The sequence below is a fragment of the Sus scrofa genome, chromosome 1 (assembly GCF_054392235.1).
Source record: "Sus scrofa isolate SSC_HxYL_T2T_F1_AM1 chromosome 1, Sscrofa_HxYL_maternal_Yorkshire_Landrace_v2.0, whole genome shotgun sequence".
Taxonomy (NCBI): domain Eukaryota; kingdom Metazoa; phylum Chordata; class Mammalia; order Artiodactyla; family Suidae; genus Sus; species Sus scrofa.
Genome location: NC_139383.1, coordinates 214893822 through 214915863, shown reverse-complemented (window position 1 = coordinate 214915863; position 22042 = coordinate 214893822). Strand labels below are relative to the sequence as shown.

General features: G+C 40.6%; 1 protein-coding gene across 28 annotated transcripts in view; it reads left to right on the top strand.

Moving 5' to 3' along the window:
• ADAMTSL1 (ADAMTS like 1) overlaps window positions 1-22042 on the top strand; it is a 1005193-nt gene that overhangs the window by 816400 nt on the left and 166751 nt on the right. For 24 of the 28 annotated variants that reach the window (XR_014821152.1, XR_014821138.1, XR_014821132.1 and 21 more), the window contains 2 exons: window positions 4359-4569; window positions 20682-20861. Coding sequence is in view for 21 of the 28 variants with exons in the window: in XM_084984414.1 (XP_084840540.1) it covers window positions 4359-4569; window positions 20682-20861 (391 nt within the window). In the remaining 7 variants the exon portion in view is untranslated. The remainder of the gene's footprint in view (window positions 1-4358; window positions 4570-20681; window positions 20862-22042) is intronic. The other 4 variants (XM_084984465.1, XM_084984455.1, XM_084984477.1 and 1 more) reach the window with 1 other exon arrangement.

The window sequence follows — 22042 nt, the reverse complement described above, 5'->3', positions numbered from 1 at the left end:
CCTGGCCCTGCTCAGTGGCTTAAAGATCCAGTGTTGCCGTGAACTGTGGTGTAAGTCATAGATGGGGCTCAGATTTGGTGTGGCTGTGGCTGTGGTGTAGGCTGGCAGCTGCAGTTCTGATTCAATCCCCAGCCTGGGAACTTCCATGTGCCACAGGTGTGGCCATAAAAAGAAAGGAAAGAAAAAAAAAAAAAAAAAACCAAGTATGCTGAGAATTTCCAAATGGAGATGTATTCATGGAGCCATATCTCAGGGGAGAATTTTACCCAGTTGAAGGCTTCCTCCCTGAGGAAGTAACATTTTCAATGATGATGAAAAGATGAGTCCAAGACAAAGTAGGGGAGAAGCATTAAGGCCCTCACCCTCTGATGCCCACAGCCCCTGTCCTCCTCAGCACTAGGCTTATGGGAGGGCAGAACCCAGAGTCCCAGGGAAGGACCATAGGTATCTCTCAGGATGCCAGCCACAGCCAGTCTTGCCCTCAGGGCAGGTCCCACCAGCCTACAGGCCCTCCCTCAGAAACAGCCCAAGGCACAGAATATAGGAAAGCAGCTATGAGCTCCCAGCAAGACCGCACACTCACAGTCAAAGACCCTTTGAAGGGGAAGAGTAGCAGAGGAGTCTCTCTGTTTTTCCACTTTTGGCCTAAATTGATGAAAATACTTTGACCCAGAGTCAGAAAAGCGCTTAACACATAGCTAGATTCCGCTGCCCTCCTTCCTTGAGAATGTGATGTACTTTTATCATGAGTAAACAGATATGTCTATTTTATGGGTTTTTCCAGCAGCATTAAAGTGGCCTCATGGCCACCAGACGCCTCTGCTTCAAGATCCCAATGACTGAATTTATGCTGGGGGAGAGGGAGTGAGAGCAGGGGTGGAGGGGGCGACAGTGGTATAGAGACTGTACTGCGGCAACCTCGACCCTTGGGCCAGCACTCCCTGTATAGTCAGCTCCTTTATCAGACATACACAGAGTGGTCATCAGCACTGGGCATAGTCATTGGACTTTATTTTATGTCCACAACATTTTACTTGAAAGTAGACAGGAGGGGAGGGCAACATCCTTTATTGAAGGCATAACAAATGTAGAGAAAAGTGCACCAATTCTACCTGGATAGCCTGGTGATTTTTCACAAAGTCGGTGCAGATCCAGCATCTCGATGGAGGTAACATCCCAGAAACCCTCCCCTGGCCCCCGTACTCTACTTCTAGTTATTACCCATCAAGGGTAACCACCACTCTCATTTCTAACGTTGTAAATTAGTTTGGAGTTTTGAACTTTATATAAAGGAAATCAGAGTTTGACTTTTTGAAGTTGTAGTTTAGTTTACTCAGTTTTATGTTGTGCGTTCATCAATGTTTGCTGTTGTTGTTGATTCTCACTCTTTTATAAAGTTTTATATGAATGGATCATCATCATTTATCTGTTCAACTGCTGATGGACATTTAAGTTGTTCCCCATCTGGGCTGTTATGAATGGGGCTTCTTTGGATATTCTCATAGATGTCTTTTGATGGACACATGATATTTGCGGGGAAGAATGTATACTTGTGTTAGTTGTCTGCTGTTGCCTAAGGAATTTCCCCAAACCTAGGAGTTCACAACAAAAGTAAACATTAATGACCTCTCATAGACTAATGAGTGAGAAATATGGGAGCAGCTTGGAAAGGCAGTTCTGGCTCAGGATCTCTCATGAGTTTGAAATCATCTGAAGGCTAGACCTGGTCCAGCTGGTGCTGACCCTTGGTGAACAGCCTCAGTTCCTTTGCGTGTGGATTTTCCTCAAGACTCTCTCAGGGTCCTCATGACATGATGGCTGGCTTCCCCCAGAGTGAGCAGGCAAAGAGAGAGAGCCACGTGGAAGCTCTATCCCTTTTCTGATCTGGCCTTCGAAGTCGCATAGCATCTCTTCTGCCTCATTCTATTCCTTACAGGTAAACCAGTAAGTTCAGCCCATACTCTAGACTCCATCTTTAGATTGGAGGAGTGGCAAAGATTGTGTGGACATATTTTTAAAACCATAACCCCATAACATTTTAAAGCTTGGAATTTACTGCAGCTAGGGATCTAAAAATAAGTTTATAGATACTCATATAATTATCTAAAAGAAATATAATTCAACCCAGCCTCTCCTCATTTATTCATTTAAAACATTGTGTTTGTAGGACAGTTTTCAAGTTTTTTCCTGGAGATAATATGGAACCATAGAAAGAACAAAGGCTTTGGAGCCAGACACACTCAAGTTTGAATCTTGGATTCACTACTTACTAATTTTGCATACTTGGGCACGCTCTTGTATTCTCAGATTCCTTCAACTTCAAATTAGGGATGCACAATTATGAGGGATGCATGGGAATAACACTAATGTGTTTAATTTTATAGAAACAAGACCTTTAGTAAAATCTACAAAATTTTATAATGTTATCAGGTATGGTGGTGAAAATACTTTGTAGTACATTAATTTTCATAAGCTAACTCATAGCAAAGACCATAAAAGAGCTGTTATGTTTAGACATTGACTACATTTTTTCTTTTACAAAAAGATGAGCATTTCAGATCTGTTAACCTTTACTGTAGCAAGTGGCTGTGGATAGGAATCTATTTAAAATGTACTTAATTTATTCCTTTAGTATAAAGGAACATACTGCTATATCACAAAATGTTAAACCAAAATTTTCAAAATTATTAAAAAATATTCCATTACTAATTGTATTATTTAGCAAAAAATATAGGTCTTTTGTTACTTTAATAATATTAAAATTAAAAAAATAAACTAAGGAAAATCAGTAGAGTCTATCTCATAGTGTTCTGGAAGTAATTAAATGAAGTAATGTGTATAAAGGGCCCTCCTGTGATGGCAGGTCCTTTCCATTTGCTCATCTATTTTGAAAAAAAAAAAGTATTAACCATATACATTTACTATCTAGAAGGAGCCATGATGAACCCTGTGAGAGAAACAAAACTGACTCAGACACAGACCTTGACTTCAAGAGGTATATATTCTAGCAGGGCTCTTGACAGACAGAATAACTGCAATGCAAATGAGAAAATTTTCAGTATATGGAACAGTTATGGATACAATCCTTTAAATATAGGTTAAATTTGGGTATATAGAAATGGAAGAAATTTTGAGGGGTAGGGGAGAGACCAAAAGCATTCCAAATTAGGAGTAATAGCTTGAGTAAAGACAGAGCTAGATAACCAGGGGGCATGAATTGAAAGCACTGAAGTAGTTCATTAAAGATGTGGCTTAAATATAGGGTAGGGAAAGAGGTTGTGGAAATAGGGGTTAGAAAGGTAATTATATACCATAGTAGTAGGAAAGGCTGAGAGAGCTAAACTCAGTTTTGCAGTCTGATGGAAAACATTAAAAACAAAGACTTTTAAAACAATTTTCAGAGCTGGCTACAAAAGCTAGGCAGGCCTAGCTACTGAAGGATCTACTTGCCATACTTTTCTTGGCTTAACTTTTGTTTGTAGAATCTTTGTGCTCCACTTCGTAAACAGGACTTCCTAAAAATGATCATTAAAGAACACTTCTCACTCCACGCCCAAACAACTGAGTTTCTTTTTTTTTTTTCTTTATTGTTCCCATTTTGGAGGCTGCATCAATAGAAAATGCAGTGTGATTGTTTTTATAGGTCCTTAGCTCACTATAAATGTAGTTGTCAAGACTTGGCTGTTTGGAATGGCCAATTCATGCACTTAACTCATTTGTGTGTATTTGACTTCCTTTTCCAGATAATGAGCTGTTCTCTCCACTTATTTTCCCTCAAGAAGACTGATCTATTTAGCAACCTTCACTTTTGTTATATTCTCCAGTCCCAGGCAGTGATGATATTTATACATAAGACAGAGACGTTTCTATGCTATGATGGACACTCAAAGGAAATTGGAACCAGCAACCTTTCATTTTGAAGCAAAAGAAAAACAAGCACAAAATTTTCATTCTTCTAGAGAAAAGCCTCCTTCTAGACTAGATCCACTATTCAATATGTGGTGCCCAAAGCTTTTATGAACTCAATCTGTGGCTTATCTAACATGCCCCTTTATTTTGATGAAGCTTATTTGTTTCATCAAGGTAGATGTGGTTGTGACCCTTCTTGGTAATTTTGTGGGTAAAAATTGGATGATCCATTTATCACCCTCTTTGCTCTCTCTAAATGAATTCTAAAGCACACAAGGAGAGAATGGGTTATAGGTTTGGGATAGAATTACTAGCAAGTCTTTTTCTGGAACTTCCCAAATTCCTAGGTAGGCGTTTTTACTTCATTAGGCAGTACTTGATGCCGTGGTAACTGTTCTCTACACAGGTGTTCAGGGTGTCCTCTTCCTTTCGCTCTGATTTCTTCCCAGGTGGGAAATTGGCAAGTGGAGTCCATGTAGTCTCACCTGTGGGGTTGGCCTGCAGACCAGAGACGTCTTCTGCTCCCACCTACTTTCCAGAGAGATGAATGAAACAGTCATCCTGGCTGATGAGCTGTGTCGCCTGCCCAAACCCAGCACGGTGCAAGCTTGTAACCGCTTCAACTGCCCCCCAGCCTGGTACCCTTCACAGTGGCAGCCGGTGAGTTCTGGGATTCCTCAGTGCTGGCATTTGTATTTGCAGCGGGCAGTGATTCAGGACAGGGGAAGTCACCTCTGAGGAGCTTTGTCCCATTAAAGGAATGGTCAAGGTCTGCTCCTCCTTCTTTGCTTAGTACTCCCCCAGCCTTATTTAAATCCAGATCTTTTCATTTCAAATACCAAGCTCTTTCTACTGTACCGCCCCCAGCGATCTCCAGAAGCAATTCAAAGGAGCCATGTGTTAACCTGAACATATTCATGACAAAGTTTTCACCGAGCTAAGGATATATTTTTTCAAATAAGGACAGTGTGGCGGGTAAATTTTCATAAAGCTAAATTTTTCTGAATGTGAGCTCTTTCCAGTTTTGTGCTGTTTAAAATTTAAGAGGTAAAGGTACTAGGCAAAGGTTTTTCTTTTTTTTTTTTTTTTAAACACACTTAGCAAAATAAAATGTTAGAAGTCAGGTCAATTCCAGACATTTGAAATATTTCTGATCCATTAGAAACTATTGTTTTAAAGCAAGGACTGGCAAACTGCTGGCCAAAGCCAAATCCAGCTCACAGCCAGTTATTGTAAATAAAGTTTTACTGGAACATAGACTCACCCGTTCTGTTATATACTGCCTGTGATGGTTCTTGCACTGCAAGGACAGAAGTGCTTGACTGTCACAGAGACTATATGGCCCACAAAACCTAAAATATTTACTCTTCCCCTTTGCAGAACAGTTTGCTGACCTCACTCTAAAGCATATATTAAAATAAATATATGCAATACAATAAAAACACAATTATTTTATTCTCATATCTTATCCAAAATTAATACATACTTACAAAATTTTAAATCATCATTTCGTGTGCCTTTAAAAGAGACAAGAATTTTAGATGGATCCCTTGGATAAAATCTTCTTATGCACTTTCCTCCCTATGAGGATATCAGATGTAGTTTTAAAGTGACACACAAAAGTCACAAAATGTAAACTTGAAAGGTGAGGGAGACATACATTCCAGTTTTACTGAAACAGTTTTTCACTCTCAAAAGTGTCCCAATTAGACTGATAAATGATGTGGTCACCTGGCTGAGAAGCAGCCTATATACCCTTGCCTTGGTGCAAAGAGTGGGAGCTGCCATTCGCCTGAGTCCTCCTTGCTTCTTCACAACCAGTGGACAGAGCCCCTTCCTGCTTCCTTCCCCTTCTTGGGACTGTGACTTAGTAAAGCGCTTAAAAACTCCAGTAGTAACGAGTGAGCAAAACACTAACATAGAAGGCATATGGAAACAGACACTGAGTATATATATCCTTTTAGAGCTTCAATGCATATGGCTAAGTTCATAAATTCCATTCTACTGTGTGATGGTTTGTGGAAGTTAAGAGGATATTATATATTTTGAATATCTATGTACCAGTGTTCTGTTAAGAAACATATTATTACACATCTTATTGAGGTTAGGCCTCACAACAGTGTAGTGAAAAGTAGATTTTATCTTAATTTTTGGTTTGAAGAAACTGAGGCTCACAGAGCTAGCATTTAGGGGTGGACATCAACCCAGTTTTACATAATCCTTTCCATTGTACCCTGTTGTTGGAAACTCCTGTGGCTGGAAAGGCCCTAAGGATACATGAGCCCCCTTGTTTAATGGATGATATGACTCTGCTGTACATGTCGTTTTGCCCAAGATTATAAAGCTTGGTCTGGTACCCAGGTCTCTTGTTGATTTCCAGTGCATATGTGCTTTTACTTTTAACTGTACTTAGGCTTTATAGGGCACCACTGACCCGTGATAACACTAAGAAAAGACAAGGCATCAGCCCACATCAACCTCTACTGTTGAAACTAAGTCCCTATATTATTAGTTTGTGTTGCCATTAAGTACATAGGAAGTTCTGGATAAAATTTTTATTTAATAATGAAATGAGTGAATAGATCAATAGTATCACCCACAAGCCCTGAAATTTTTTACTTTATATCCTACTGATAGGTTTGTTTCATGGTTATAGGTCATCATCCTCTTCCACTAGCCACACATGCTGTTGAATAATGGCAGTGACCTATGGTGTTTTTTCACTTTTTCGAACGCATCGATATACATGACTTTTTTTGGTCTGTTGCCAACACCACCACCCCCATGCCCAGTGTCCCTATTGGAAACCCTGGGTTTCTAAAAAGTCAAGAACTCTTCCATTTTCCATCAGCCTGCGGCCTGTCAAGACATGTTGAAAAAACTTTTCTGTTTCCTTCCATTACAGAAGAGCTTTTGAGATGTGTTGGATTTAAGTCCATTTTTCAGATTGGGAAAGTAATAGTAATATTTATGTAGTTGAGCCAGTGAACTGCTGACTATACTTTATTAGGACCTTTAAAAAGATCTTGTTTCATAACCAGTACATAATCATGTGAAAAATATTCAGTCACTATAAGAAATAATGAACATGGAATGTGAAAGCCTCCAAGATTCTATCTTCCAAAGGAAATTCCAGGTTAGGCATTTGGTGCATAAGGATCCTTGGTCCACTCTTAGGAACCTCTCTGAATCTAGAGGAAACACCTTACATTTTTCCTTAGAATCCTACTTCTTTAGTCAAGTTTCTTAGGCAAAAGCAGCTATTACTGACCACTTATAAAAAGAAAGTGATTTTGTATGCTTATGAGGTAAGTCAATAGTCTTTTTTTTTTTTTTTTTTTTTTGTCTTTTTTGCTATTTCTTGGGCCGCTTCCGCAGCATATGGAGGTTCCCAGGCTAGGGGTCGAATCGGAGCTGTAGCTGCCAGCCTACGCCAGAGCCACAGCAACTCGGGACCCGAGCCGCATCTGCAACCTACACCACAGCCCATGGCAACGGCAGATCCTCAACCCACTAAGCAAGGGCAGGGACCAAACCTGCAATCTCATGGTTCCTAGTCAGATTTGTTAACCACTGCGCCACGACGGGAACTCCAGTCAATAGTCTTTTCAGCTTCTCCAAACTAATTGGCTGTTGTCCTAGGATGCCACCTAGTTAAGACATGGACTGCTAACTGTGCATTTCCCTGGTTAGCCCACTGGTTCCTGGGCAGTCATTGCTGGGACAAGGGGGCTACTGTGCACTCACATGGTCCTTTCCCTTTATGTGCTTAGATACACCAGAGGATCGTGCTGAGGTCTGTAATCGTTCAACACCTAGTTGATAGTCCTTTTTCACATGAAGGAGAAGGAGATGAGGGACAAAATGCTTCACTTAAAGGAAGGCAGATAACAACCTGATGGCCTGTCTAAAGGGAGAAACTGCCACCTCCTCGCTTTTTGAAATTAGGCTACCACTGACCTCATGCATATGCTTTTCTTCCTGAAGGAAAAAAAAAAAAAAAGAAAAAAGAAAACAAAACCATAAAATATGTGACTTGTCATTTGCCAGCTAGGAATACAACCTCCTTTGTCCTTTGTAGAGCATTTGCCTGACAAATAACAAGTAGCCAGTATTTACACATTCTATAGGTCTGGAGGGGACTAATATAGAGTCCAAGGATTTATGTCAAAGCTTTAGATTAGAAACAAGTAAGCAGAAATGAAGAACGAATCTAATGTCTAACTCTAGCTTTGATGTTTAGAGGGCCATCTTTATTTAGTTCTACCTCTTAATACTGCATCCCTTGGTTTTTTATCTCTGGTCTTGTGTGAAGGATTCACTTAATATTTGTCTTTATCAGTTTAGCTATAATAACTTGTTGGGGTTTTTTGGTTGTTTTTTGAAACATGTATTTAGTGCATCAGTCTCCTGAAACCCTTGTAATTTATTGAATATACACACATACTCACCATCTTCATCAACATCATCTTTGGTGTTGGCTGTGTATTTCCATTTACTTTTTTATTGAAGTGTAGTTAATTTACCAAGTTGTGTTAGTTTCAAGTGTACAGCAAGGAGATTCAGTTGTATATATATATATATTCTTTTTTCAGATTTTGCATTATAGGCTATTACAAGATATTGAATATAGTTCCCTGTGCTCTACAGTAAATCTTTAGTGTTTATCTATTTTTATAATGATTTTTATTTTTTCCATTATAGCTGGTTTACAGTGTTCACTAACGTACAGCAAGGTGAACCAGTTACACATACATGTATACATTCTTTTTTCTCACATCATCATGCTCCATCATAAGTAACTAGACATAGTTCCCAGTGCTATACAGCAATATCTCATTGCTTATCCATACCAAAGGCAATAGTTTGCATCTATTAAGCCCAAATTCCCAATCCATCCCACTTCTTCTCACTCCTCCCCCTTGACAACCACTAGTCTGTTCTCCATGTCCATGATTTTATTTTCTGTGAAAAGGTTCATTCATGCCATGTATTAGATTCCAGATATAAGTGACATCATATTATCTATTTCATATACAGTAATGTGTATATGCTAATCCCAAACCAAAGGTTTCCCCTTTGGTAACCATAAATTTGTTTCCTATGTCTATGAGTCTATTTGTTTTGTAAATAGAACATTTGTATCACTTTTTTAGATGGCACATATAAGTGATATCATATAATATTTGTCTTTCTCTGTCTGACCTATTTCACTTAATATGATAAACCTCTAGGTTCATCCATGTATATTACTTCTTATATCCCTCACGAGAGATCATTGCTACAATTGGTGTGTTTCGGTACCAGGATTGAGAACCACTTCCATAGTTGCAGAAGTCAGTCTGAGACACCTTGATCTCAGGTGCCAGAGATCATAGATGCCAGTCTTCAGATAGGAATTTTTTTGGTGACTCTCCATAGCCATCTAGCAAAGCCAGATGGCTTAGTCAGGCCTTTATCCCTCTGCCATCTGCCCCACCCATCTCTAACTGTGGCCCGTTCCTTCTGCCTACCCTTCCCCCTACCTCCCCTTTGTCTGTCAAAGCTGGTGGGAGTCCCACCTCTCCCAGCAGGACTCTCCCATGCTGAAGCCACATGGTGTTTGTTCACAGTCAGTACTGCCCATTGAACAGCCACATACCACTTTACCTGGACAGGTGCTTTCCCATGATTCCATTAGGGCAGTGATGATCATCAGCAGAGACTGAGTCTCACTGAGACCCCAGGACACCCATGCAGGTGTTAACATAGAGGATGGTGCTAAAAAGTTAGGTGACAAGTGTGCCCGTTCATTTATGGAGCACTTGCTTTATTTCAGAAGCTTCTTCTTTTAATGAGAGCAGCACTTACTATGTATTAAGTGCAGTTCTAGGCACTTTACCTTTATATTTAACTCATTTCTCACCATCCTTAATGTGATAGTTGTTACTGTGATCCCCATTTTACAGTAAACTGAAGTGTTGCGAGGAAACTGAAATGCTGTGAGGGTAACAGAAATACAGACTCTACATAGCAGAGCTCATTCTACTGCTGTCCAGCTTCTCTTTGAATCCCTAAGGCAACTCATTTAAGGAAACAAGGCTCAGAGAAGCTGCGCTTGCCCCTGCTCACATGGCTAGTATGCAAAAAAAGGTGTCTGTCTGCTTCAAAACTCATTCTCTTTTCCTTTATGCATGCAGCTTGCCCAAAACTTCTTTGAAGTGTTAAACTGTAAGGAAGTCTGAGATCAGCCTTAAAATCAGCAGCTTAGTCCATCCCACTCCCTTCCTCCTCCACCTTGGCAATCACAAGTCTGGGATGGACTGGGAGTTTGGGATTGGTAGATGCCAACTATTAATTACATTTAGAGTGGATAAGCAATAAATTCCTGCTGTATAGCACAGGGAACTATATCTAATCTCCTGGGACAGACCATGATGGAAAATTATCTAAGAAAAGGAATGTATATGTGTGCATGACTGGGTCACTTTGCTGTACAGCAGAAATTGGCACAACATTGTAAATCAACTATACTTTAATTAAAACAATATAAAAAATAAATCTGTCATTACAGTGAAGGACATTATATTCTTAGAGCATTTTTTTTTAAATCAGCAGCTATGTAAAACAGTATTTGTTGCTGTATCCAGGGCAGTTAATCTGTGTGTGTTTCTTATTGCTGCTGTAACAAATTACCACACATCTGGTGGCTTAAAACAACATGAATTTACTGTCTGATAGCTCAGGAGGTCAGAAGCCTGAAATCAGTTTTGCTTGGCTAAAGTCAAGGTGTTGGCAGGTCTGCGTTCCTTCCGGAAGCTCTGGGCAAGAATCTGTTACCTGGCCTCTTCCAGCTCCTAGAGGCCTCCTGCTGCCTTGGCTCATGGTCCCCTTCCTCCATCTTCAGAGCACTTCACTCCAACCTGGGACGCTGTCCTTCTGCTCTCCTTCTCTGACTCTCATTCTCCTAACACGCTTCCATAAGGACCATTGTGACTGTATCTGCAAAGTCCCTTTTACCATGTCAGGTCATATGTTCACAGGTTCATAGATATCTCTGGGGTCACAGTTCAGCCTACTGCAAACTGCTCTATTGTGGGCTGACTGTCCCTATTAACCCTAATGGCCTGTTGGTCTCTATTAGCACAACCTTCTTTTTTTTTTTTTTTTTTTTTTGGCTTTTTTTTAAGAGCCACACCCACAGAATATGGAGGTTCCCAGGCTAGGTGTCTAATCAGAGCTACAGCTGCCAGCCTACGCCACAGCCACAGCAACACAGTATCCAAACCCACATCCTCATGGATGCTGGTCAAGTTCGCTAAGAGCTGAGCCACTATGGGAATCCCTAAAGAATAACTTTGAGACAGAAATGAGAAAAAAAAAAGAGAGATGCTAGAAAGATTAAGCCGAAATGGATGAGAGGGTCCACTCTGAAGCATAATTTACCTTTCTGTATATTGCCTGTGTTTTATGTGTGGGATTGTGTCCACCCACTATAAACATATTGCACACATCTGTGTAGAGACTGAAACCATCACCACAGGCCCTATTTTCCTCCTCTGCTTAAAACTGTGCTTATGTGGCCATTTCCCTATAAACCTCTTTTTTTTTTTTTTTAAATCAAGACTACAATTCAAAATGCCTGTAGTTTAGCTATGTAAAAAGATATATGAGAGAAGAGCCCTTACTGGTAATATCCAGGAAAAAAAAAAAAAGAATTTTAATGATATCCATAAATACTTGAGAATTAAATTTTTCATTTTCTAGATGGAAACACACACACAGAAAAGAATGACTTTGGTCTGGATTGGAGGGCTGAGTTCTGGCAGAAAGAGTCAATGTAGTCATCAGTTTTGTTATATACAAGTAACTAAAATAGAAATCCTCATGAGTTAGAAAGCATCTTTATTTAAAATGTTGTATCCAAGGAGAAAGGAAAATCTGCTGGGGCATTTATTTTCTTTTTAGTAGTGTATTTCATAAGGAAATGGACATGGACACTTGATCTTACCTTTAGAAGCAGCAATAAATATCAGTACAACAGAGATCAGAATTCAGATTTCACATGTGAAGTGTTTTTTTATTTATTGGCAGAAAACTCTTTTTAACAATTACTCTGGGGAGTTCCTGTTGTGGTGCAGCAGAAACAAATCCGACTAGTAACCATGAGGTTGTGGGTTCTATCCCTGGCCTTGCTCAGTGGGTTAAGGATCCAGCGTTGCCAAGAGTGGTGATGTAGGTCACAGATGTGGCTCAGATCCTGCATTGCTGTGGTGTAGACCAGTAGCTGTAGCTCCAATTCGAGCCCTAGCCTGGGAACCTCCATATGTCACGGGTGCAGACCTAAAAAGAAAAAAAAAAAAACAAACAAACAAAAAAACAGAAATAAACAATTGCTCTGAATTTTAGTGGGTGCTTCATGTACTAACAGGAATATTAAACTCAGAAGATACATTGCAAACCCCTTGTATTTCCAGGATTAAGGAAGCTTAATTGATATGAAGTATATAAAAAAGGAATGAATATATATTCATTATATATAAAACTGAGTCAATTTCTACACAGCAGAAATTGCACAACATTGTCAATAAATTATACTTTAGTAGAATTTAAAAAAAATAAATAAATCTTGGAGTTCCCGTTGTGGCTCAGTGGTTAACAAATTCAACTAGGAACCATGAGGTTGTGGGTTCGATCCCTAGCCTTGCTCAGTGGGTTAAGGATACGGTGTTGCCGTGAGCTGTGGTGTAGGTTGCAGATGTGGCTCAGATCCTGCATTGCTGTGGCTGTGGCATAGGCCAGCAGCTACAGCTCCGATTAGACCCCTAGCCTGGCAACCTCCATATGCCACAGAAACAGCCCTAGAAAAGGCAAAAAGACAAAAAATAAAATAAAATAAAAAATAAAGTAAAGCTTAATCGATATTAGATGGATAAGCTAATTTTAATCCCCTAAATGGTCTAAATAGAAATTCTGTTCTTATTTAATCATTTTTGTTTTTAGTAAGCAAAATGCCAGTCCTCATGTTTGTTTCTCTGTGCCCTCCTTCTGTGTGACTCAGTTTTGACCACTGATACATACTAAGCGCTCTTTCTAACTGCCCTTTGACCCTCCCAATCTCATCTATGACGAAGTTCCCTCAAATTTCAATGACTCGCCTACCTGCCCCCTTGCCCAGCAGACTTGGTCTTCCCTCATGTATCCTGTATTGTGAGTGACACCACCCTCTAGCCTGTTCTCCAGAGAGAAACCGGAGCCCTCTCAGCCTCGTTTGTCCTTCATACTCAGCCAACACTGGAGTCCTATTGATTCTACTGCCTGTATTTCCTCACCCCCCTCTGCTCTCTTCCTCTCTCTTCCTCTCCAGCTGCCTTGGTTCCAGCCCTCACAACATACCAAACCATTACATACAGCCTTTTACTTGGTCTCCCATGCTGTCTCACCTAACTCTCATCTATGCTTCCCTTCCTGGTATTAGTAGTTCACTACAAGCCCTCTGTGAAGCCTTTCAGATATTAATATGTGCTAGGAACCCACAAATAGGGGTATGGTAGACACTGTTGTTTGGATTTATTTGACCAGGACACCTTTTCTCCATATCACATTTGTTTGTCTCACAGGGAAGGACTCTTTGGAACCCTTTGGTCTTGCTGCCTTAATCATTTCTACAGATTGGATCCTGTTACCCCCAAATTTAAAACCCTTAATAACACCCCATGGTCTGAAGAGTATGTCCAAGTATGTCCAAGGTCCTCCACTATCTGCTACACATCTACATTCTCAGTCTCGTTTCCCAGCTACATGTCCCCATGAACCCCAAGCTCTGCCTTCTCGTGACTCCTCAGAGCCGTGTGAACAAGCAGTGTTCCTTCATAGCCTCCATTTCTGCATGCGTAGGCTGGCTCTGCTAGTGATCCTCATCTCCTGGCACCCCCTCCTATGTCACCACTGCAGAGCCTTTCCCAACTTTTACGTAAAGACCTAGTTGAACTCCCCTCTGTATTCCCTCTTTTGCAAAATCAATCACAGTGTATAGTAATGTTTTCTCCCTGACCAGACCATAGACACCTGAGGTATAGTAACCATTTTTTCATCACCTTAAGTCTCTAGCCCCTAATACAATGCCTGGCATTTAGCAAGCACTCAGAAAATGGTTGATGAAAGAATGAATGAGCAAAGGAAGAGAAAAATGAAGTGAGTTCAAAGCTATAAACAGAGCACATTATGTTAAAACTACAGAGTTGACTTTAGGAACAGCATGTAGACCTCACTTTGTGTTGGGATCAGTAATGTGACTTGGGGTACCAAGGAAGTGAACTCACCTCTCAGTGAATCAAACTACCAACATGAAACCAAAAAAGTCAAGACAGGCAGAATTAATGTTCTGATCATAGGAAAATCTTTAAAAATATAGGACACGCAGAATTCTGTATAGAAACATGGCATTTTTGTATAGAAACATAACTTTTCAATGTTCCTCTTATTGTTCAGTTTTTACCCTTCTTATAAAACTAATGAATCATGAATATGCATGTTTCATTATATCATGAAACATGCATGGCAACAAGGATAGGCAATGTAAATCTAGTTTTCATTATTTATTCTGTTTATGGCATGTATTTCAAAATAATACCCATTACCAGAGATCTACCTCTTCATACTACAATATTATTTTCAATGATGATTCATAAAGCAAATATTTTTCATTTAGTTTTATTAAACTTCTCTTTCTGCTCCTTTTTAAAAATGTTTTTCTTTGGATTCTGCCTCTTCCTTCAGAGCTGTCAGCCTCAGCAGGTAATCTCAACATGTTCGCAAAGTCATCACGGACTTTGGAACCTTTATTCATTTGAAATTTCACCTTCTATAATTTTTAAAAATTTCAAAAACCACCCTTTTCATCAATGTACACACCAGGGAAACTTTTTGAGTAAAGATGAGACAGGATTTAAAAGCCAAATCCCTGACAACAAGAACTCTGCCAGATGGTTGCCTGCCATACCTGGAGGGTCGGCGCACACAGCAGAGCACACGCTGCATCTGGCCCAACCCCACCGCTGACTTACTTAGAAGCAGCTTCTGGCTAATGATAAAACAGCCTGATAAAAGGTGAATGTTCAGCCCATCAGCTGGATGTTTGTTTTACATCTTTTAAACATCTGGATTGTTGGCTCTTTCATTCATCCAATCATCAGTTCAACAAACATTTATGAAGTGTACACTCTTTGCCAGATGCTACACTAGGCTCTGGGGAATAGAAAGATGAATACGTTCCCTTTCCTCAAAAGTCGCATAATCTGTGTGCATGCAGGGAGGTAGAGGAAAATAGCAGGCACATAAATGAACAGCCCTGATAGAGGCCATGCAGGACCTTTCCAGCTCAAGGTGCAGTGGGAGGTGACTCACACACCATAAGGCAGAGGGATTAGAAGAGGCTTTCCAAAGAAGTGGCTTTCGAGCTGGGCCTTCAAGGATGTCTTGGAGGTTTCTGGATGGACAAAGAGATGAAGGGCTTTACTCCCAGTATGAACCACATAATCAAAGGCCTGAGCAGAAGAAGCACATCACTGTGCCCAGGGGAGGACAAATTGTTCACTGTAGCTGAAGTACTGCCCCATGGCAGGCCAGCAAGGCACCTATCTGGGAAGCTTGATTCGGGTCAGAGTGTGAGGGCCCTGAAGGACATTCTCAGGAGTCTGACTTTATCTTCAGGTGTTGAGAATTTTCTATGAGCTTTCTGTGTAGATCAGACTTCAAAATAACAAGCTGATTTTTTTTAACTTGTCTTGCAGCTATTTTGTCATGATGTTGTCACAGACTTCCATGCAGCATTGTGGGGAATCATCTGAGGGTCTGTCCCTTAAGTAGGGTCCTATCTATAAGTGATAAACCAGCTCTGTCATTTTAAGGGAGTTCTCATACTCTATAGCCTATTTTATTACATCTCTACTCTTAAACCATTTATGCTCATCTACTTTCTCAATTTGAAAGGGGAAAATTAACCTGCATTTTTCCTCATTGCCACATTCAGTAAGAAGCTCTAACTTAATAGCTTTAATCTGAAAGCTCTTCTTATTCAGCTACCTGTTTATTTGGGGAGCATTTATTCAAATTGAATGTCTGCCCATACGCCCTATAAGATATTTAGAAAAAGAAAATTTCAGCCATCAAGCATTGGAAGTACTCTCTAGTCCTACAAAACAACATCACTAAGTGAAGTGTCTAAAATATCAAGTCACCAGGTAACAGAAATGTCAAGAGCATGTTCTTTATGGCCAACTCAGTAGGATCCGTGGGGAATTTGACTATAAAATATAGTCAAAGGATTAGAAGAAAAGTGGTTTTATTCCATTTTGAGGTTTAGAGGATAATGACGTTATGAGCCAGCCATTACATTTTTTATAGAAAAACACCACATTTTTACAGCAGTGTGTATATTTATGGATCATACCAAAATGTTGCATACCTCCACAACAGTTATAAAATATCACTCTACTGTTTAGTTCACACCCTGACCACTTCTTTACTTGAAAACAAAACATTAGTTTTAAAAGAAAAAACTAGATGTAGGAACAAGAGCAGATGTAGGAAGAAAGAACTAGGGATGGAGTCATCCAATCCTGAGATCTCTTACTGAAGATCTAATAGTACCATTACTTCAGGAAAGTTTTGAATATAATTGTCAAGCACTAATATGAGCAACAAAAGAAATAAAGTCCCTTCCTCCATAGAGCTTATCGTCTAATGGATGATAATTTCCAAAAGGAATAAGAGCTATGTAGAAGAGCTTTTTAAAAAACAATGTGAGGCTAGTGGATTAGAGAAAGTTTTAGCTACTCTAGCCAGGAGATTAGTGATGGCCTCTCAAAGCAGGTAAGAAAGGAATCGAACCTGGGTGATTCGAAAGGCATAACCACATGAAGACATAAGAGAAGAGTGGTCCAGATAGAGATAGGAGCAAGTTCAAAGGCCCTGTGGGAGAAACAAGCTTGTCATGTTCAAGGAACAACACACACACACACACACACACACAATGGTGTATCTGGAATATATAGGGAAAAGGGAGAGTTGTATGAGATGATATTCTAGAAGTGTGTGCAGCTCTTCTTGTTCACTGCTAGAACCTAGAACCTTAGAACCAGGCATGGTCCATGATTGGTAGTTAATAAATTTGTGCTGAATGAATGAATGAAGTTGGGAGGATTTGAGTTACTCAAAGTTTCATGGCACTGGGTCCATAAAACTTAGGGTTTGGATGAGAACACAGAGGGCTTTGCAGGTCAGGGTTAAGGGAGTTTGGATTTTATCCTCATCACCATTGAAGACCATTGAAGGGCCATAAGCATGGAAATTATATGATCTGATTTATACTTTGAAAAACAGCAATATGAAAAACACTACTGTGTGGAGAATAGACAGTAGAAGAATAATATGATATGCTAAATTTCTTTCATTGCTCCTATAGATCCAGTCTCTACTTTCTCCATCTATAGCCCAATATAGACCCTACCCTCTGGCTTCCAGCTGTGTTCACCCAGTGATGTTTTCAGAAGGCCATCAGAAGAAGAGAAGTTGTGTAGACCATCTATATCGCACTAGGACCTGAGAGAGCCAGGCACTGAGAAGCTGGTTAGGAAGCTATGTGATAGTCTAAGCAAGAGATGATGGTTTCCTGATTTATTATTTATTATAGAAGTAAAGCTTATTTATTTTGGACGGAAATCTGAATTGCTCATGGATTACGTATCAGGGAAGAGATGGTGAGAAAAAGGAAAAACTCAAGGCAATTTCCCAAGTTTTTGTCTTGGATATTATGACACCATTAAATGAATGGGAAAGATCTAGAGGAGAGAAAATGTGGGGTGGGGTTGGACAGGCAGAATCAAAAGTTTGATCTAATACATATTTAGGTCAAGATGCCTGTTTGCATTTAAGTGGACATGTTGAGTAGGCCTAGGGGAGAGGTCAGAGCTTTAAGATTTAAATTCTTGATTCAGCAGAGTAAACTCATTTTTGTCCAACAATTATGATTTGAACAATTTAAATATTGCATTAAGTACATGGAAGAATTTTAATAATTCAATTGAATAGAAAGAATTATGGAGAACATAGGCCGTAGGTTTGGCAGATCTTTAGGAATCAGTAATAGTTGTCTAGTTAGAAAAGAGTTTTGGAGTTCCCGTCATGGCACAGTGGTTAACGAATCTGACTAGGAACCATGAGGTTGCAGGTTCGATCCCTGGCCTTGCTTAGTAGGTTAAGGATCTGGCATTGCCATGAGCTGTGGTGTAGGTTGCAGACGCGGCTCGGATCCTGCATTGCTGTAGCTGTGGTATAGGCCAGTGGCTATAGCTCCAATTCAACCCCTATCCTGGGAACCTCCATATGCCACAGGAGCAACCCTAGAAAAGACAAAAAAAAAAAAGAAAAGAGTTTTGAGCAAGAGCTGAACAATAAAGGTTATAATTAATATGATGATAGAATAACTGGTTGGTTAGAAGTGAGAATTTGACAGAAATAAGAGAAGGCTGAACCTAAGAAGTCATGCAGAAGATTATAAAACCAAATTTAAAATCTTAGTTGTCCATAGTAATAAGAAGGGTTATTCTAAGCAAATAGAATTCTCAGCCATGAATTTAAATTTCCCCCAATCACCAACTTTAATTCAATTCCACAAATATTTATTGAGGATTTACATTTGCAGAAGGCACTGTGGTAGGCAGTGTGGGCAGAAAATTCATTAAAGAAGTAAAATCCTTTAAGAATGTATTGAATTACTAAAGAAGAACTAAAATATCTGTTTCTCTAAAAATGAAGAGGTGGGGGAGTCACCAAAATGAGCCAGAGAAGCCAAAGCCCTGGGCTACTCACAGCTTGAATCATTAGCTCTGAGGCCATAGGTTTTTTGGGGTTTTGTGTTGTTTTTTATAGCCACACCAGCAGCATATGGAAGTTCCTGCGCCAGAGATCAAATCTGAGCTGAAGCTACAACCTTCACCATAGCCACAGCAATGCCAGAACCTTAACCCACTGCACAGGGCCAGGGATCAAACCCATACCTCTGCAGCAACCCAAGCCACTGCAGTCAGATTCTTAACCCACTACACCACAGCAGGAACTCCATAGATTTTTTTTTTCTCAATAAAGGCTAAATGATATGTGATATGCTGGATAAGCCCTTGGAAGGAACCATTTGGATCTGCGCTAATAGTTGGCCATAGACCACTGCATGTTGTCCACCTACACACACAGCTCTGTGACATAGCCTAGAAGCTGTGTTCAGTTATAGCCTTTCAGCTGAGAAATCAAAGGGTCTACGGAAAACACGTTTCCAGGGCCATCACATATAGATGAACTATTTGAGACAGTTGGTCCCCATCCTGGATCCTAGGCCAGTTCCTGGCCCTAAAGTAGAGGCTTAGGATTGAATAGCAAAGCCCCTCCCCTCCACTAAGCACAGATGCCCCGTGAGCCTATCTCACACCCTGTAGCTTGTACCTTCCCCTTCCCCACCTTGATGCCCCTCCACTGGTAACTACTGGTTTCTTCTCTATATCTGTGAGTCTGCTTCTTCTTTTTTGTTATATTCACTAGTTCATTGTATTTTTTAAAGTCCACCTTTAAGTGATATACAGTATTTGTCTTTCTTGCAAGGGTTAGATTGACTAAAAATGACCAAATAAAAACCCAAAGTCACAATGGCTTAAGTAAGAAAGAAGTGTTTCTTTCTCATGTAAACACAGGCCATCTAGGGCCACTACGGTGGCTTCACAACCAGGAAGATAGGCAGCTAATATCTATTTGCCCATTACCGTCCAAGCTAGAAGGTTAAATTTTAGATAGTGGTTCACTTTCCAGCCAGTAAAGAGGAGGCCAGAAGGGGAAAATGCCACACACTCTTCACACTCTTTTTGTGGGCATTTCCCTGAAATTGCATGCAACCTTCCATGTATATCCCGCTGCCCAGCACTAAGTCACATGGCACCTTCAAGAGAGATCAGCAAATATAGTCTGTATGTCAAAATGTTATGTGCACAGCTAGAAACGGAGGGTTTCTTTGCTCTTGCAAGGAAGGAGACAAAGACTCAGAACAACAGCCTCCCCTCTACCCACATGCAACTGGATCGTAACTGTTAAATTACATGTAAGTGATGTGTTTGACTGGGGTCCTTCTGAAAACCACTAAAATGCAGCTATTTTTCCCATAAATGTCCATGTCTCTTGTTCCCGCTGTCCTAAAAAACCACCAGTCTTACCAAAAAATGTGTTGCAGGTAGTTCTTCAGAAAACCACACCTCAAATCTACTGTCCCTCCAGTAGGGTAGGGTAGATGTTTACACTTAGAGAGAGAGAGAGGAAGGGCTGCCTTTTCTGCAGATTAATTCCTCCAGATTTACATGGATGGCAGGAGTTCTCCCTCATTCTGGAAGCAGCACAGATCTTTTTAACTGGATCGTAAATATGTTTAACACTCTATTATATAACCTTTTAAACCAGTTGTCTTGGGTGACTGCAAATCATAGTTTAGAGGCAACTTTCTAAGATTTAAAGGGCCTTGAAATTCCTGGATGCTCTAGTTAATACTTGTGATGAAGAGTGGAAGGTACAGAGCTTGCTACAAAATTCATTTCAAGGAAAGGAAAAAAGTCCTTTGGGCTGGTTCCTGGGTTTTCTTCCTTGTCTATGTATTTTTCCTTTTTTTTTCACTCTTGACTCAGCCAAGGCTAAGGTAAGAATTGGCAGCCCAACATGCTACTGTCCTATGTCAGCTCCACTTTCTCTTCCTTCCTCAGTGTTCCAGGACGTGTGGAGGAGGTGTCCAGCGGCGAGAGGTTCTTTGCAAACAGCGCATGGCTGATGGCAGCTTCCTGGAGCTTCCTGAGACCTTCTGTTCAGCCCCCAAACTGGCTTCCCAACAAGCCTGCAAGAAAGATGACTGTCCCAGCGAGTGGCTTCTCTCTGATTGGACGGAAGTACGTACGTACATTCCTCAGAAGGAGAACAAAAGAGGTGTAAGGAGGGGAGTTCCCATTGTGGCTCAACTACAATGAACTCAACTATTATCCATGAGGATGTGCATTTGATCCCTGGCCTTGATCAGTGGTTTAAGGATCCACTGTTGCTGCAAGCTGCCGGTAGGTCACAGATGCAGCTAGGATCCTGCATTGCTATGGCTGTGGCATAGGCCAGCAGCTGCAGCTCCAATTTGACCCTTTGCCTGGGAACTTCCATATGCTGCAGATATGGTCCTAAAAAGGAGGAAAAAAAGAAAAGGCATAACGAGGAAAAGACAGCCAAACTTTGAGTTAACAGAAGGTGAGAGCAGAACAAAATAGTCCTAATATTGTGGAACAAACTTCTTGTAAGCTTTGATACCATCATGTTTAACTAGCTTTTAACCAGGCTGCAGGGACAGAAGATAAGCAGCCAGCCCTTACTCAACAGTCAGAAGCAGGGGAATTGTAAACAGGCTCTTGATGGAACAAAACCAGGCCTCATGCGTGCTATTTGGGCCCAGGGCTCTACTCAGGGCTCTCTCTTCACTCCCACCTTCCTGCCCTCCCTGCTTCTCCTCCTCCCAGATGTTTCTAGTCTCTCCTCAGGAAAGGCAAAGCCTCTCCAGTTCTTCTCTTCCAAGTTACTGGACAGTGAGGAACATGATTTATTAGGAAAAGAAGGCCAAGGAAATCCTGCCTCTTTCCTGTCAGTTTCCTGGCTCCAAAACGTCAACAGCTTCCCAGTAAGAGAACTTGATTTCCCCCATTGCCATGCATCTGGGGAGATGACTGCATAGGCCTTACCATTCCTGATGGACCTCGTAAGTTAGGGATATACCCCTGACCCACTCACTTCTCTAAATCATTCCTACTCTAATGCTAGCATAAATTCATTCATTGACACCCAGCTTCAACTTTTTTTCAGCCTGACTCCTTCTTGAATTGCCTCCAACTCCCCCACCTTCACAGGTCTGTGTGTCTTCCACAGAGAAATCCACCTGCCCCCCCACACACACCAAGTATTGCCTCACAAGCAGATTTAGCCAAGACAGAATTACTAGGCCTGAAGTGAAAATCTCTATGTCAAAACCAGATTCACAGCCTCCTCTTTCTTGCATAGAAGCACTTGAACTGGCCCTGCTGCTCTCATGGCCGCC